This window comes from Panthera pardus, unplaced genomic scaffold, assembly GCF_024362965.1.
Source record: "Panthera pardus isolate Hobbes unplaced genomic scaffold, ASM2436296v1 HiC_scaffold_16, whole genome shotgun sequence".
In the NCBI taxonomy this organism is placed as follows: Eukaryota; Metazoa; Chordata; class Mammalia; order Carnivora; family Felidae; genus Panthera; species Panthera pardus.
The window spans coordinates 88,364,266-88,376,541 of NW_026526721.1; the positions used below are offsets into that span (position 1 = coordinate 88,364,266).

At 40.3% G+C, this 12,276-nt stretch overlaps 1 protein-coding gene and 1 long non-coding RNA gene across 3 annotated transcripts in view; one reads left to right on the forward strand and one right to left on the reverse strand.

The window, feature by feature from the left end:
• Positions 1-5,464: 5,464 nt before the first annotated feature.
• On the forward strand, positions 5,465-6,001 carry LOC109275326 (cytochrome c-like). The gene has a single exon (XM_053904230.1). The coding sequence runs from the start codon at positions 5,523-5,525 to the stop codon at positions 5,802-5,804; it is 282 nt and encodes a 93-aa protein (XP_053760205.1). The 5' UTR covers positions 5,465-5,522; the 3' UTR covers positions 5,805-6,001.
• A 2,563-nt stretch (positions 6,002-8,564) lies between these two features.
• LOC109275154 (uncharacterized) overlaps positions 8,565-12,276 on the reverse strand; it is an 81,166-nt gene continuing 77,454 nt past the window's right edge. For both annotated transcript variants that reach the window (XR_002083992.2, XR_008422509.1), the window contains one exon: positions 8,565-8,672. This is a non-coding gene — a long non-coding RNA (uncharacterized LOC109275154). The remainder of the gene's footprint in view (positions 8,673-12,276) is intronic.

Below are 12,276 nucleotides of genomic sequence, written 5' to 3' on the forward strand. Positions count from 1 at the left end.
TTCTCCTTTCTGTTCCTTTTAACCTCCCGAAAAAGGCCATGTTTTGAAGTCATAGCTTTCGAATCGCACTAATTCACTGCTCCAGTTGTTTTTATCCCTTAGTGGAGGTTTTTTTTTTTTTTTTAAAGGTGAACTCTTCACAGGAAAATATCTGTGACATTAGAAACTGACTCACGTTTCCTAGTTTTTCATGAAACAATGACATTTTTTTCCCTTTGATGCTCTCATCTAACTCCACAGGAAATTTTACTACCAAGCTGCTTTCATCTCTTTCCTGGTTTGAAGATAAATGATCCTTGGTCTCCTTTAGACCCGCATAAATCACAAAGCAATCTGCTAAGAGATGCCGGTGGCAAACAGCTTCAACTAGAATCAAAAGGACAGTCAAAAATATCCATACTGCTCACACAAGGAGTAACCGAGGCCGAGTAATCCAAATACCACATCCCCCTTTCTTATACATACAAAGCATGGCACATGGGGCTTGTTGAGAAGCATGAATTAGCTCATCTGTGACACACAGCCACCACGGCATCTGTTACAGGTAACTGCGAACTGCTCTGCTCTTTCCCGCCGGAAACCAAATTCTTACAAGAAATGCGTTGATCAAGAAATCCATTTCTTTGGGGTTTCTAAATTATTGTTTGCTTTGTGTCTTATTACAAAGGCAACATAAATGGGATACCAACCAGAAGAGGAAAAAAAAAAAAGTTATCACCCATAATCCTGCCACCCAGTGAATTGAAACATTTCCATTTGCCTGTGTGTGTGCGTCATTTTTCTAGAAGGCCTATTGGAGCAGAGGTATCATTTTCCATCACTCTTGCACTTAACAAAAGCATTTTCTTTGTTGCACACATCATCTTCCTACTTGCCCGGGGGTGAAATCGTGTCAGGTGACTGCACCTATATTTATTTAACGTGCACCCTGTTGGATCATGAGACATTGAAAGACAGCATCAAGAAGCCCTTACTAGCCCAGGCTCTGTGAACAAACTGGGCTTGAACCGAGTACTGTCATTACTGGTTCAAAGACCTGAGGTTGATTCCTCTCTATCTCGAGACCCCCAATTTTATCTGTATGTAAAACTGGCAAAAATGCTGGCCTCTCCCTAAAGGAGAGGTTTATCTGGGGAACCGAATGGGATGGTACATGTAAAATCCATAGCATCTGGTCTGGCTCATAGGAATCACTCAATGGATGTTTACTGTTTTTATTAAAAATAAGGAAATTTATTTTTTAACGGATGCAATTATGCAAGAAGATAAAAGAGAAATCCTTCAAAGTACTTAAGAGGAATGAGATCTGATCTGCAATTTTGCTCATTATTATATAACTTCCCTACTTATATACCCTCTCTTCTCAGACACAGGGTTAACTTCACAGGCCACGGTGCAGGGCTGAGTTCTGGTCCTGCAAAGATGGGGTCACTATTCGCTCTAGTCACCCAGAACTGTAGCACTGAGAGGGGAAACTTAGACATCCATTAAGTCCAACTGCCATGTTGTGTCAAAAGGAAATCGAGAACTTGAGAAGGGAACTGCTTTGTCCTTGCAGTGAACAGGACTCAACCAGCCTCGCAGCTCATTTGACCTCTGTTCATTGCTTCCAGTCCACCTCAAGTCTGGCCTTGTTTACAAAATAATAAGGATATCTACAGGAACTCACGTAATGAACTTAGCTTCCCAGCCCTGAAGTCTTTCTTGGCCTCTTTGCTTCGGTGGTGAGGTCACCTTTCCTGGAAATCCCTTTCTTTCAGTAAACCCTCAGGCCTGCGTGTGGCAATGAGATCAGCAGAGCCAAAACTAATGATTACGTGCTAAGTAGAATATGCTCAATATTTGATTGAGCTCAGTCAAAACCACACTCAAATCTAGAATGCCATTTTCTTATATTTCAGAAACAGGGGACCCTAGTGTTCTTCCTTATTTACTCTTTTCCTTTGTTTTCCCAGTTGCCTTCTATATCTGTGTGTTTAATTATTCATTCTTTTCCTCTGCCTAGAAGAACCAAAATGTTTCTAATAGATTGTTTCAAGGAAATTACAATTTGACCTAAAACAGGAAGTGCTCACTATTTCATAGTAAGGAAATCTATTCTCAAGAAGACAATCATAACATACCAAGAGGTTTTATTAAAGTACAAATAAGCATCTGCATTACGGTTTATCTACAAACCTATCACTACAGCTAATCAGAAAAAAATGCGTTTCCGTTAAGTTTATCAAAAGAATCTTTACAAAGGCTCAAAAATCTCCTGGCCTCTACCTAATCAGTTGTCTTTACCTTGCAGGTGTATGTAGCTTTGTTTTTACCCATCAGCATGTTAAAAACACATACATTTTAGGTTCTGTGCATTTTTTTTTTTTTTTTTTTTTTTTTTGGGACAGAGAGAGACAGAGCATGAACGTGGGAAGGGCAGAGAGAGAGGGAGACACAGAATCGGAAACAGGCTCCAGGCTCCGAGCCATCAGCCCAGAGCCTGACGCGGGACTCGAACTCACGGACCGCGAGATCGTGACCTGGCTGAAGTCGGACGCTTAACCGACTGCGCCACCCAGGCGCCCCAGTTCTGTGCATTTTTGACAGAGAAATCGCAAGCTATGTGAACATAAAACTTTCAGGATTTTCAAGAATCTAGCTATAGAAGTTTATAACTTTCTGCATCCACTAACACAAATTAGCTTAGTTGAGTGTTGCTAAGTAGAGAGAGAGAAGTAAAAATGATGTTCAATTAGCCATTTTTAATATGAAAATTAATTGCTTCAAAAATGCAGGTAAATGCTTGGTTCTCTGGGAGAGACTTAAATGTCACCAAATTATAATACAGTTCAACTCACACCAAATCTCCACACGTTTCAAACTAGTGTTAGTTGAGTTAATAAGATGTTTACTGGGTTCACTTTTTTCTTGGTAAAACAGCACGAGGTTTGTAAGAATATCTTATTTCTCATGCTTGCTCTTGGGAAGACTCATTCCTTGTTCTCTTTCCATATGCTATATTCTCTACTATGCAGAACTCACCTATCTGTAACCATCCCCAACCCATAGTCAGGGAAGAGAAGTTCTACTTTGCACATTATAGTTAAATAAGATCAATACATATTTATGACGCAGCCACTGTGTGCCCAGTGTAATACAAGTTGATGTGAAAAATGGAAAGACCAGTGCCTGAATCATGGGATTTACAAGTCACATCATATTTCTTTGTGACCCTGGTAAGTACAGCCCAAGCGATGAACTCAGGAAAGAGGGGGGCAGGGGAGCACCCTAAGAACAATCGTGGGCTCTTGGCCAGCCTCTTCCGACCTTCAGAGAGCTGTGGCAGGCCAGGGCAGGCCCTCACTTTGGAGAAGCCAGTTTCTAAATCTTGTACATCAGCATCTCTCAATAGTTGCCACCATTGACCGAGCTCCTGCTTTGGGCACATTTAGTCTTTGCAACAACCTTATAAGTAGGTATTGCGATTCCCCGCTTCACAGGTATAGAAGCTGTGGTATAGACGGCGCTCGTTGTTTGAGGTTAAATAGCTTTACAAAAAGTGGCAAAGCAGGCATTTGAAACTCAGGACAATGACCACAGCCCCACTTTTCAGTCAGATTCTAATCACCTATTTTGCCAGTCTCTACCTTCCACCTCTCCTTTGTCAGTGCCTCCAAACTCCTTCCATTCGTGAAGGTCAGGCTCATAAAGAAATGGAAAGAGGGGCACCTGGGTGGCTCAGTCGGTTAAGTGTCTGACTTCAGCTCAGGTCATGATCTCGCAGTTCGTGGGTTCGAGCATCGCATCGGACTGTGCTGACAGCTCAGAGTCTGGAGCCTGTTTCAGATTCTGTGTCTCCCTGGCTTGTCCCTCCCCCACTTACACTCACTCATGCGCACTCTCTCTCAAAAATAAATGTTAAAAAATTTAAAAAAAAAAAGAAATAGAAAGAGCTTTGAGCTAGAATGTAAACCTTGGTTAAAGCCATCAACAACGTCTCTTTCACTACCATTATTGCGCTAAGCTGTATAACATAAAATGTTGTTGCCCAGAGTTGTGCTTAAGATATATTGACTAAATATAAAACTAGCCCATTAACTTTTAAGAATTTTCTTCTCCAAATCCCGTAAGGAATATGTAAATTAATTAAGCTCTGGTGTTATAAACCAGAGATAATCAGTCTTAACCAGCTGAAGAGCCACTATGTCATCCCAGAGTCAGAAAACCACCAAATAATTAAGCACATTTCTGATATAAAAAAGCACATAAACATTTTATTATAAAATAACAGTACATTCATTCAAATGGCTAAATAAAGGTCGCTGTCTGATTCTCAATATTTTTCATCTCAGGAAGGGGTTTGGAATTAATATCAGGTTTCTAGGGCCCATCAATTCTTCTGCTACCAACCAGGCTGGTGATCTAATATCAGGGAAAATACTCACTAACTCAGTTAAGATTGATTATTTCAAAAGGGTAATAATAGCATGTAGGCTACTTTTAATTTGTTTAGTGACTTTGTTTTTCCACAACCTGGGTCTATATGTCAGCTCCATAACATTGTAGCAGATTATTTAACCTCTCCAAGCCCCCATCTGTAAAATGGAGGGAATAAGGGCTTTCTCACAGGGTTCTTGCAAAAAGTCACTTAAGGCACAGTGCCTGGTACACAGTGAATGCTATTCAATAAAGAGTTGCTATTTTTCAGAAGTGTTTATGGGAAAGAGAAAAAAGTCATTGGGGGCTTAAGGGTTGCCTTTCTTGGGCGGACAAGGATTGTGTTGGTATTTTCATCTTTAATTTCTTTCAGAGGTACTTGTATTCAATATTCATCTATCATGACTCCAGGCGCACGTTGTAGGCCATTAACACATATGGTTCCGGCTCCCGAACGAGAATAGGGATGGATTGCTCAATAGGAATTGCTATGTTTTTATGTTTTAAGTGCTATTTTTCCCTGAGGCTTTCAGCATGTCACTCTATTTCAAAAACAAGTGGCCCATGTGTCTCGAGAACCATGTGCCGTGGCTCACTGTCAGAGATTCTGTTTATTCACGGAAAGGTCATCAACTGGAGAGAACCTTATTTTTACTCCAGGCTGGTATGCATAACTACAAAGAGTCTGGGTGCTTAATGGTGCTTATTGCCAAGCTGTCCTGAAGTCAGCGATCCTTTCACCATTAATTCATGGGATTAACAGGCATTACTGTGAGTGTTGCATAGGAAACTCCTCTTGGTTCCCTAAATATATTTGTGTAGTGCCAGAGGACATGTAAACTGAAACACTGATGAAATTTTTTTTCTTTTTTTAATGTTTATTATTGTGAGACAGAGCAAGCAGGAGTGGGGGAGGGGCAGAAAGCAAAGGAGAGAGAAAATCTCAAGCAGGCCCTACGCTGTCAGTGCAAGTGGGGCTCCATCCCATGAACCGTGAGATCGTAACCTGAGCCAAAATCAAGAGTCAGGCGCTTGAAAGAGCTGGACGTCCGGCTTGGGAGCAGGCACCTTCGTTTCATGTGCAACCAAAGAGCGATTTAAAAATGGGTGATGTTGAGAAGGGCAAGGAGATTTTTGTTCAGAAGTGTGCCCAGTGCCATACTGTGGGAAAGGGAGGCAAGCATAAGACTGGGCCAAATCTCCATGGTTTATTTGGGCGAAAGACAGGTCAAGCCCCTGGATTTTCTTACACGGATGCCAACAAGAACAACGGCATCACCTGGGGAGAGGAGACACTGATGGAATATTTGGAGAATCCCAAGAAGTACATCCCTGGAACAAAAATGATCGCTGGCATTAAAAGGCAGGGGAAAGAACAAGCTTGACAGCTTATCTCAAAAAAGCTACTAAGGAGCAATAGTTGGCCGTTGCCTTATTTATTACAAAACAAAAATGTCTCATAACTTTTTTTATGTGTACCATATCTAAATTGATCTCAGACACCAGAATTCAGATCATGAATGGCTGAGAGAATATTTCTTTTGGACAGTCCTGATTTAAATAAGATTGGCTTGTGGTTAAATGAATATGATTTGCTTTTTGAACTTTGATAGTAATTCTGCTTCAGCAAGTGCTGTCACTGTTTTCCCCTTTGAAAAATATGATTGGAGTTGATTAGATGTTGAGCTTTTCAGAGAGATGGCAAATGCCATCTCTAAACTTACAGGAGATTGGTTTTATATTTAGATTTATATAACTGGTTATATTAATATATTTAAATACTGAGGAAATCCCTTCACTGTATCAGAACAGCAAGACTCAGCTGTGTTTCAAGTTGTGTTTGTTAGCCTGTTAAAGGCAAGGGCTGAAGATAAGCTGGCAATGTCCACTTTATCTTTTTAGTCTTAACTACACCAATTTAATTAAAATTCCCCGCATCTAAAATGTTGCCTTTTGCTTAATGAAAGGCATTTTAGTGTGGTTTATGTATAATATTAAATAAAGAATATTAACACTTCTCACATTTTATAGATGATCTGTAAGGTCAGATGCTTTTAAAATTCAATGTGATAAATTATAGCAACAGATTTGGCTTGTGTTCTTTTTTTTACTAAGTTATAATTTAGGATTGTCTTCTAAACAGCTATTCAAAAATACAACTGTGGAATTACCATATGTATGATTGGTAATGGTGCTTTTGCTAACTCATTAGAAGGGTTAAAGTAGAGGAGATATATCATCAGTACAAATTTGTAAATTATGTGATAAGGCTTAAGATAATTAAAAAACAAAATCACAGATCATGATTTTTCTAATGTGCTTGATCTAATGACTGATGCCAAAATTTAAATACAACAGTCCTAAGTAAAACAAAAAAAAAGAGAGAGAGACACGCTTAAGCTACTGAGCCACTCAGGCGCCCTGAAAGTACTTTTTTTCTGACTCTATTATGAAGGACTTGTGAGTTTGTGAGTTTGCTTTGCAGTCTCTTGATTGTTACTATTGAGGCCCATTTGCTCAAGCATCCAGAGTCTGCCCAAGATAATTGATCGGTTGAACAACAATTCTGGAGGAGTTCACCAACCTAGACATAAGGAGACACTGGTTTCTCCGAGGAGGTTTTCCACTGCCTCACTGCGTCACTTCCCCAAGCTCTCCCCACCCGGATTCCCCTATTCATAAAACAACTATAGTACCTATAAGATACTCCACCCAGCTCTGAAGGTCTCTAATTCTACTATCTATCTTTCTTTTTCAAATTAACCTCTTTGTCAAATACTTAATTTCTCTAATGATGAATAGTATGGAATAGAATTAACTGCTACCTAGAAGATATAATTAAGTTTGTATATTATTTTCTGTAACTAATGTGCAATGGATTTTAATTTTATTCATAATTACTAACTTCAGGCTTAAAATATCTGTGTATTAAGTAGGAACATTGCACCATTTTTATAGCCTCTTCTTCACATATTAATAAAATAACATAATAAAACACCACCCACACAGATGATAAGCCTCATTCTATCACCGGGAAATGTAATTAGCAAATTAAAGAGTTGGACTTATATTCCCGAGGTTTTGTTCTCATTTAAGTAAAGCCCCTGGTCTAAATCACAGTGATTATAATGTCGTACTAAGTAAATAAATGTCTGCCTTTCACAATTAGGTTTTTATTTCCCATTCTGCATTTTACAATATGAAAGCTAGATTTTGTTTACACTTTGATTTACTTAAGAGTTTTCTTAAATAATATCTTCTGAAAATAGAAGTGCAAACACACTTACAATGCATGGATTTGGGGCCCATTAACATTAGCTTGTATCCAGGTGGCATGCAAATAGAAATATGAGTGCTTTCAATTTAGACATTGTTATACTTTCCCTATTATCTTCAAAAAACATTTTTTTAAGAGAAAGGTTACTATCTTTCGCCTGGCTTCTCTGCAGGTCTCTGGAATAACAAGATAATATAAATCGGTTTCAGAAAACACAGGAATTTTGAAAAGAGAGGGAGATACAACTCCCTAGGGAAAGCACTCTCTCAGATCTAAAAGTCGTCCGGCCAATTCCATAAAACAAACGTCTTGTGGTTGAGCAGACACGCTGGATGGTGCAGATGAAGTTCAAATCCTAGCTTTGCCGCGTACTAGTGGTGTGACATTGGCCAATCATCAAATCTCTGCAAGCGTCTATCGCCTCCTTTGTAAAATGGAGAGAATAGGGCCTACTTAAGAGGATCTGAGCAAAAATTGATAAGATAAAGTACATCACGTGCCAGTACATACTAATCACCCAATAAATCATGGAGATTATTATTATTTTTATAATCACTGCTATTTCTATTATTATTATGATTAAATCAGAAATAATATGACCCTGGGGGTGAACACGCACCATGATTTCAGCCATAACATTTAGGCAGCAGCATTAGTTTCCCTCAGAGGGCCTTGCTGTGCCCAGGGTGAGAGAATTGGAGCTCAAAGACACGCAGAAAACTGACAGCATCGAAGACCTCTGAGGATGCTGAAAACATTCTTCCTCGCTCTGCCCGAGGCTGCGTGACTGCCGACCACACCAGTTTCTGCCCTCGGGCACTGACTCCATTTCTCTGTTTTCATGCCAGCCTTCCTTCCTTCCTTCCTTCCTTCCTTCCTTCCTTCCTTCCTTCCTTAATGTTTGTCCCGCATGAGTCATCATAACACCCCAGTTCCATGACAGATAAGCTAGATAACTCCCATCAGGTCACTGCTCCTACAATTGGGAGAAGAAAAGAATTAAGAGATGGGACTCAAGCAGAGGATAAGGGTTGAACGCAGCAAAGTCACACGCACACACACTCGCCCGCGCACATAAACACATACTCCATTACCGATTGTAAAACCAATTTAGAGGGTTAGTGGCCAGGAATATTTTTCATAAAATAGATTAGAAAACATCCGCACACACGCCATGTGGTAAGCAAACTGTTACTACCTTAAGTTTTTATTTCAGTTACATGTGTGTGTACATGTGTCTGTATACATGTGTGTATAAACTGGGTTGTGATATAAATGTGTTTCTTTTTGTTCTCATTTGAAGTAGAGCGCCCCTTTTAAGGGTCCCTTTTAACTAGAAAGGTCCTTTCTAACTAGAAAGCCTATGGTTCAATAACTCTCCAAAATCTGTAGATCTGGGATCTAAAATGGCAGTGGCTATGGAGGCTTTGGTTTTATTCGGTTTATAGCTTTTTGTTCCAGTAAGAAAATAGATTTTGTCCTCATAAGTAAGTAATTGTGTTAAAAGAATATAACTAGGGGTGCCTAGATAGCTTAGTCAGTTAAGCATCTACCTCTTGATTTCAGCTCAGGTCACTAACTCACAGTTTGTGAGTTTGAGCCCACATAGGGCTCTGTGCTGACAGCACAGAACCTGCTTAAAATTCTCTCTCCCCCTCTCTCTTTCTGACCTATCCCCAACTCGTGTGCTCTCTCTAAATAAATAAATAAAAACCTTTAAAAAATAAATAAATAAAAATAAAAGAATATAACTAGGATCTACAATCAATCCCCCTGGAAGATGCCAGGTCTTCCAGGAATTAGATCACAGCATAAAGTGAACACAGTGATTGATGCTTGAAGCATGCTTTGGACTCTATGACCCACTCCTTGGCTTAATAGGCCACTTTTTGCACGGTATTCCATCCATGGAGCCTAGGCCTGCTTCAAAAGACCTGAAGAGAAGGGGCAACTGCTGGAGAGAAGGGGTGGGGGATTCTCTCCCAGCATGCACACATGCACAAGCTCATCTACTTACATAAGTGCACAACAAGAAGCCAGACGATGTAAGATGTATCTATGCTTTGTCAGGCTTCTAGAGGCCAATGGAAGTACATATGGGTCCATGATAGAACAAGCCTGGGATTCCAAAGCCCTCTAAAGCCTCTTTTTCACTCTGCTTCTCCTTGGCACAGAATAAGTCACTTCATTCTCTCCCTCACCTAGGCAGTTAATGAGTTTACATTGAGAACTATAACTGCCAAGACAATTAGACATGCCAAATATTGGTTGTTGGTACAGATTCTCCTGTTTGAAAACCTAAATAGGCAACTTTTTTATAGTCAGGAAGTGCTTGTCAAACATGAAATCACATGGGGCGCCTGGGTTAAGCATCCATTAAGCGTCTGACTTCGGCTTAGGTCATGATCTCACAGTTTGTGAGTTCGAGCCGCACATCGGGCTCTGTGCTGACAGCTCAGAGCCTGGAGCCTACTTCGGATTCTCTGTCTCCCTCTCTCTGCCCCTTCTCCACTCATGCTCTGTCTCTCTCTGTCTCTCAAAAATGAATAAATGTTAAAAAAAAATTTTTAAACATGAAATCACAACAAGGGGAACTAGTCAGAGTATCTTACCTGTTGGTTCTGCACACAGCCACAGTCTAACGCGGCCCACACCCCCAAATGTTCACATTGCAACCAGCCCTGTCTCCGCCTTCTCAGTCCTCTGCCCGCCACATTCCTATCAACACAACAGTTCTTCGGATGATGAAATGCAGGCAGCGTGGGTTAAGCTACCAGATGCCATGGTCCTACACTATGAACACACCCAAAGAAAGCACTCTGGCTACCTTCACAGGATTCCAAATCACAACCACATATGTATAGACCAGCCAGTCCCTTCTGTTACTACTGAAAATGGTTACTCTTTTTTTTTTTTGTATGTTGTTTTAATTTATTTTTGACAGAGGGAGAGACAGAGTGCAAGCAAGGGAGAGGCAGAGAGAGAGGGAGACAAAGAATCTGAAACAGGCTCCAAGCTCTGAGCTATCAGCACAGAGCCTGACGCAGGGCTCAAACTCACAAGCTGTGATATCATGGCCTGAGCCGAAGTCAGATGCTTAACCAGCTGAGACACCCGGGCACCCGCGAAGATCATTACTTTCAATCATTATTAGTGAAATTTCTATCTCCACCCTGAGAGGGGTGTCATAATTCAAAATCCTGAGTATACCTGACCTTTATCACCATGTATGAACACAAAGCCAAGGAGATCTCCAGGTTCAGCATCTTCTGTTTATTCTAGTTAATCTTGTGCAGTGGGTTGATACTACAGTGAGGATTTGCTCGTAATATTATTTAGTTGCTACTCTAGGTCATTTGCCATATAAATGATGTATTAAATAATTTGAGGAGCACCTGGGTGGCTCAGTCAAACGTCCAACTCTTATTTTGGCTAAGGTCATGATCCCATGGCCGTGGGATCAAACCCCATGTCAGGCTCTGCACTGAGCATGCAGCCTACTTGGGATTCTCTCTCTCCCTCTCCCCTGCCCCTCCCCCACTCACTTACACACACTCTGTCTCTCAAAATAGATAATCATTTAAAATAATAACAATTATAATTTGAGCATGTGCCCTGGGACAGTTTTGCAAATGGGATAATTTTTAAATGAAAAAAAAAAAACCACTATCAACAAAGCAAAGAATTTTAAGCAGCTTTCCAAGGCTTTTTGCAATTAGTCACAGGCTTGTGAATGCAGCTCCATTATCCTTCTTTTGAACATGACTCATGTATGCTCTGTGGCCATCATTTCAGAAATAAATACATTGCACCTTCCTTTGGACGTCTTTGGTATTGACAAAGTCTTCTGCTCCATGAATTTTGATTATCATAGAACAATTATGTTAACCATAATTTCAAATCAAAACTCTAGACACAGTTTCTGAAATTAAATCTGATATGATTTTATGATTTCTTACAAAATGTCTTATCCAACTGAATTTTGGCCATCCGTTATTTATTTTAATGTGAAAATAAAATAGAAATTTTAAAGGAAATACTTCTGACCCTCTGACACTCTTTTGAATTCATTTTAAATGGCCTAACTACTTTCAGTAGTACTTGGGAAATTCACCGTGTCCTTCTCCTCCCACCATGGCACTCTGTCACCTTTGCATCAGCCCCAACCGACAGGATTTTAGAAGCATGATATTCTCCCAACTTTACAACGAAGAAACAGCACACACATACACATAAGTGAACTGAATATGGGCTAGCATGCACACGTGTCCTCATCAATCCCTGAATTCCTTCAGCCAGTGACTCAATTTCTGCGTCGTATCTATTTTTATTGTATTACTGCTCAAAGACATCCAGTTACTATTTATCAGTTACTGCAATGTCTCAGTTATTTTACTGATTTGTGGAGACAACAGGTCAGAATATTTGAAACTGATGCTATCTCCAAAAAAGAGACATATGGTCCAGGCCAGAAGCAGGCATCCCTCTGCAGGAGGGAAAGCGCGACAGAAGGCATGCCCAGGGCATTGTGTCCTGAGCACTGGGTCGGGCCCAGGGCAGCCGCCAATTAAAGGAAGGAG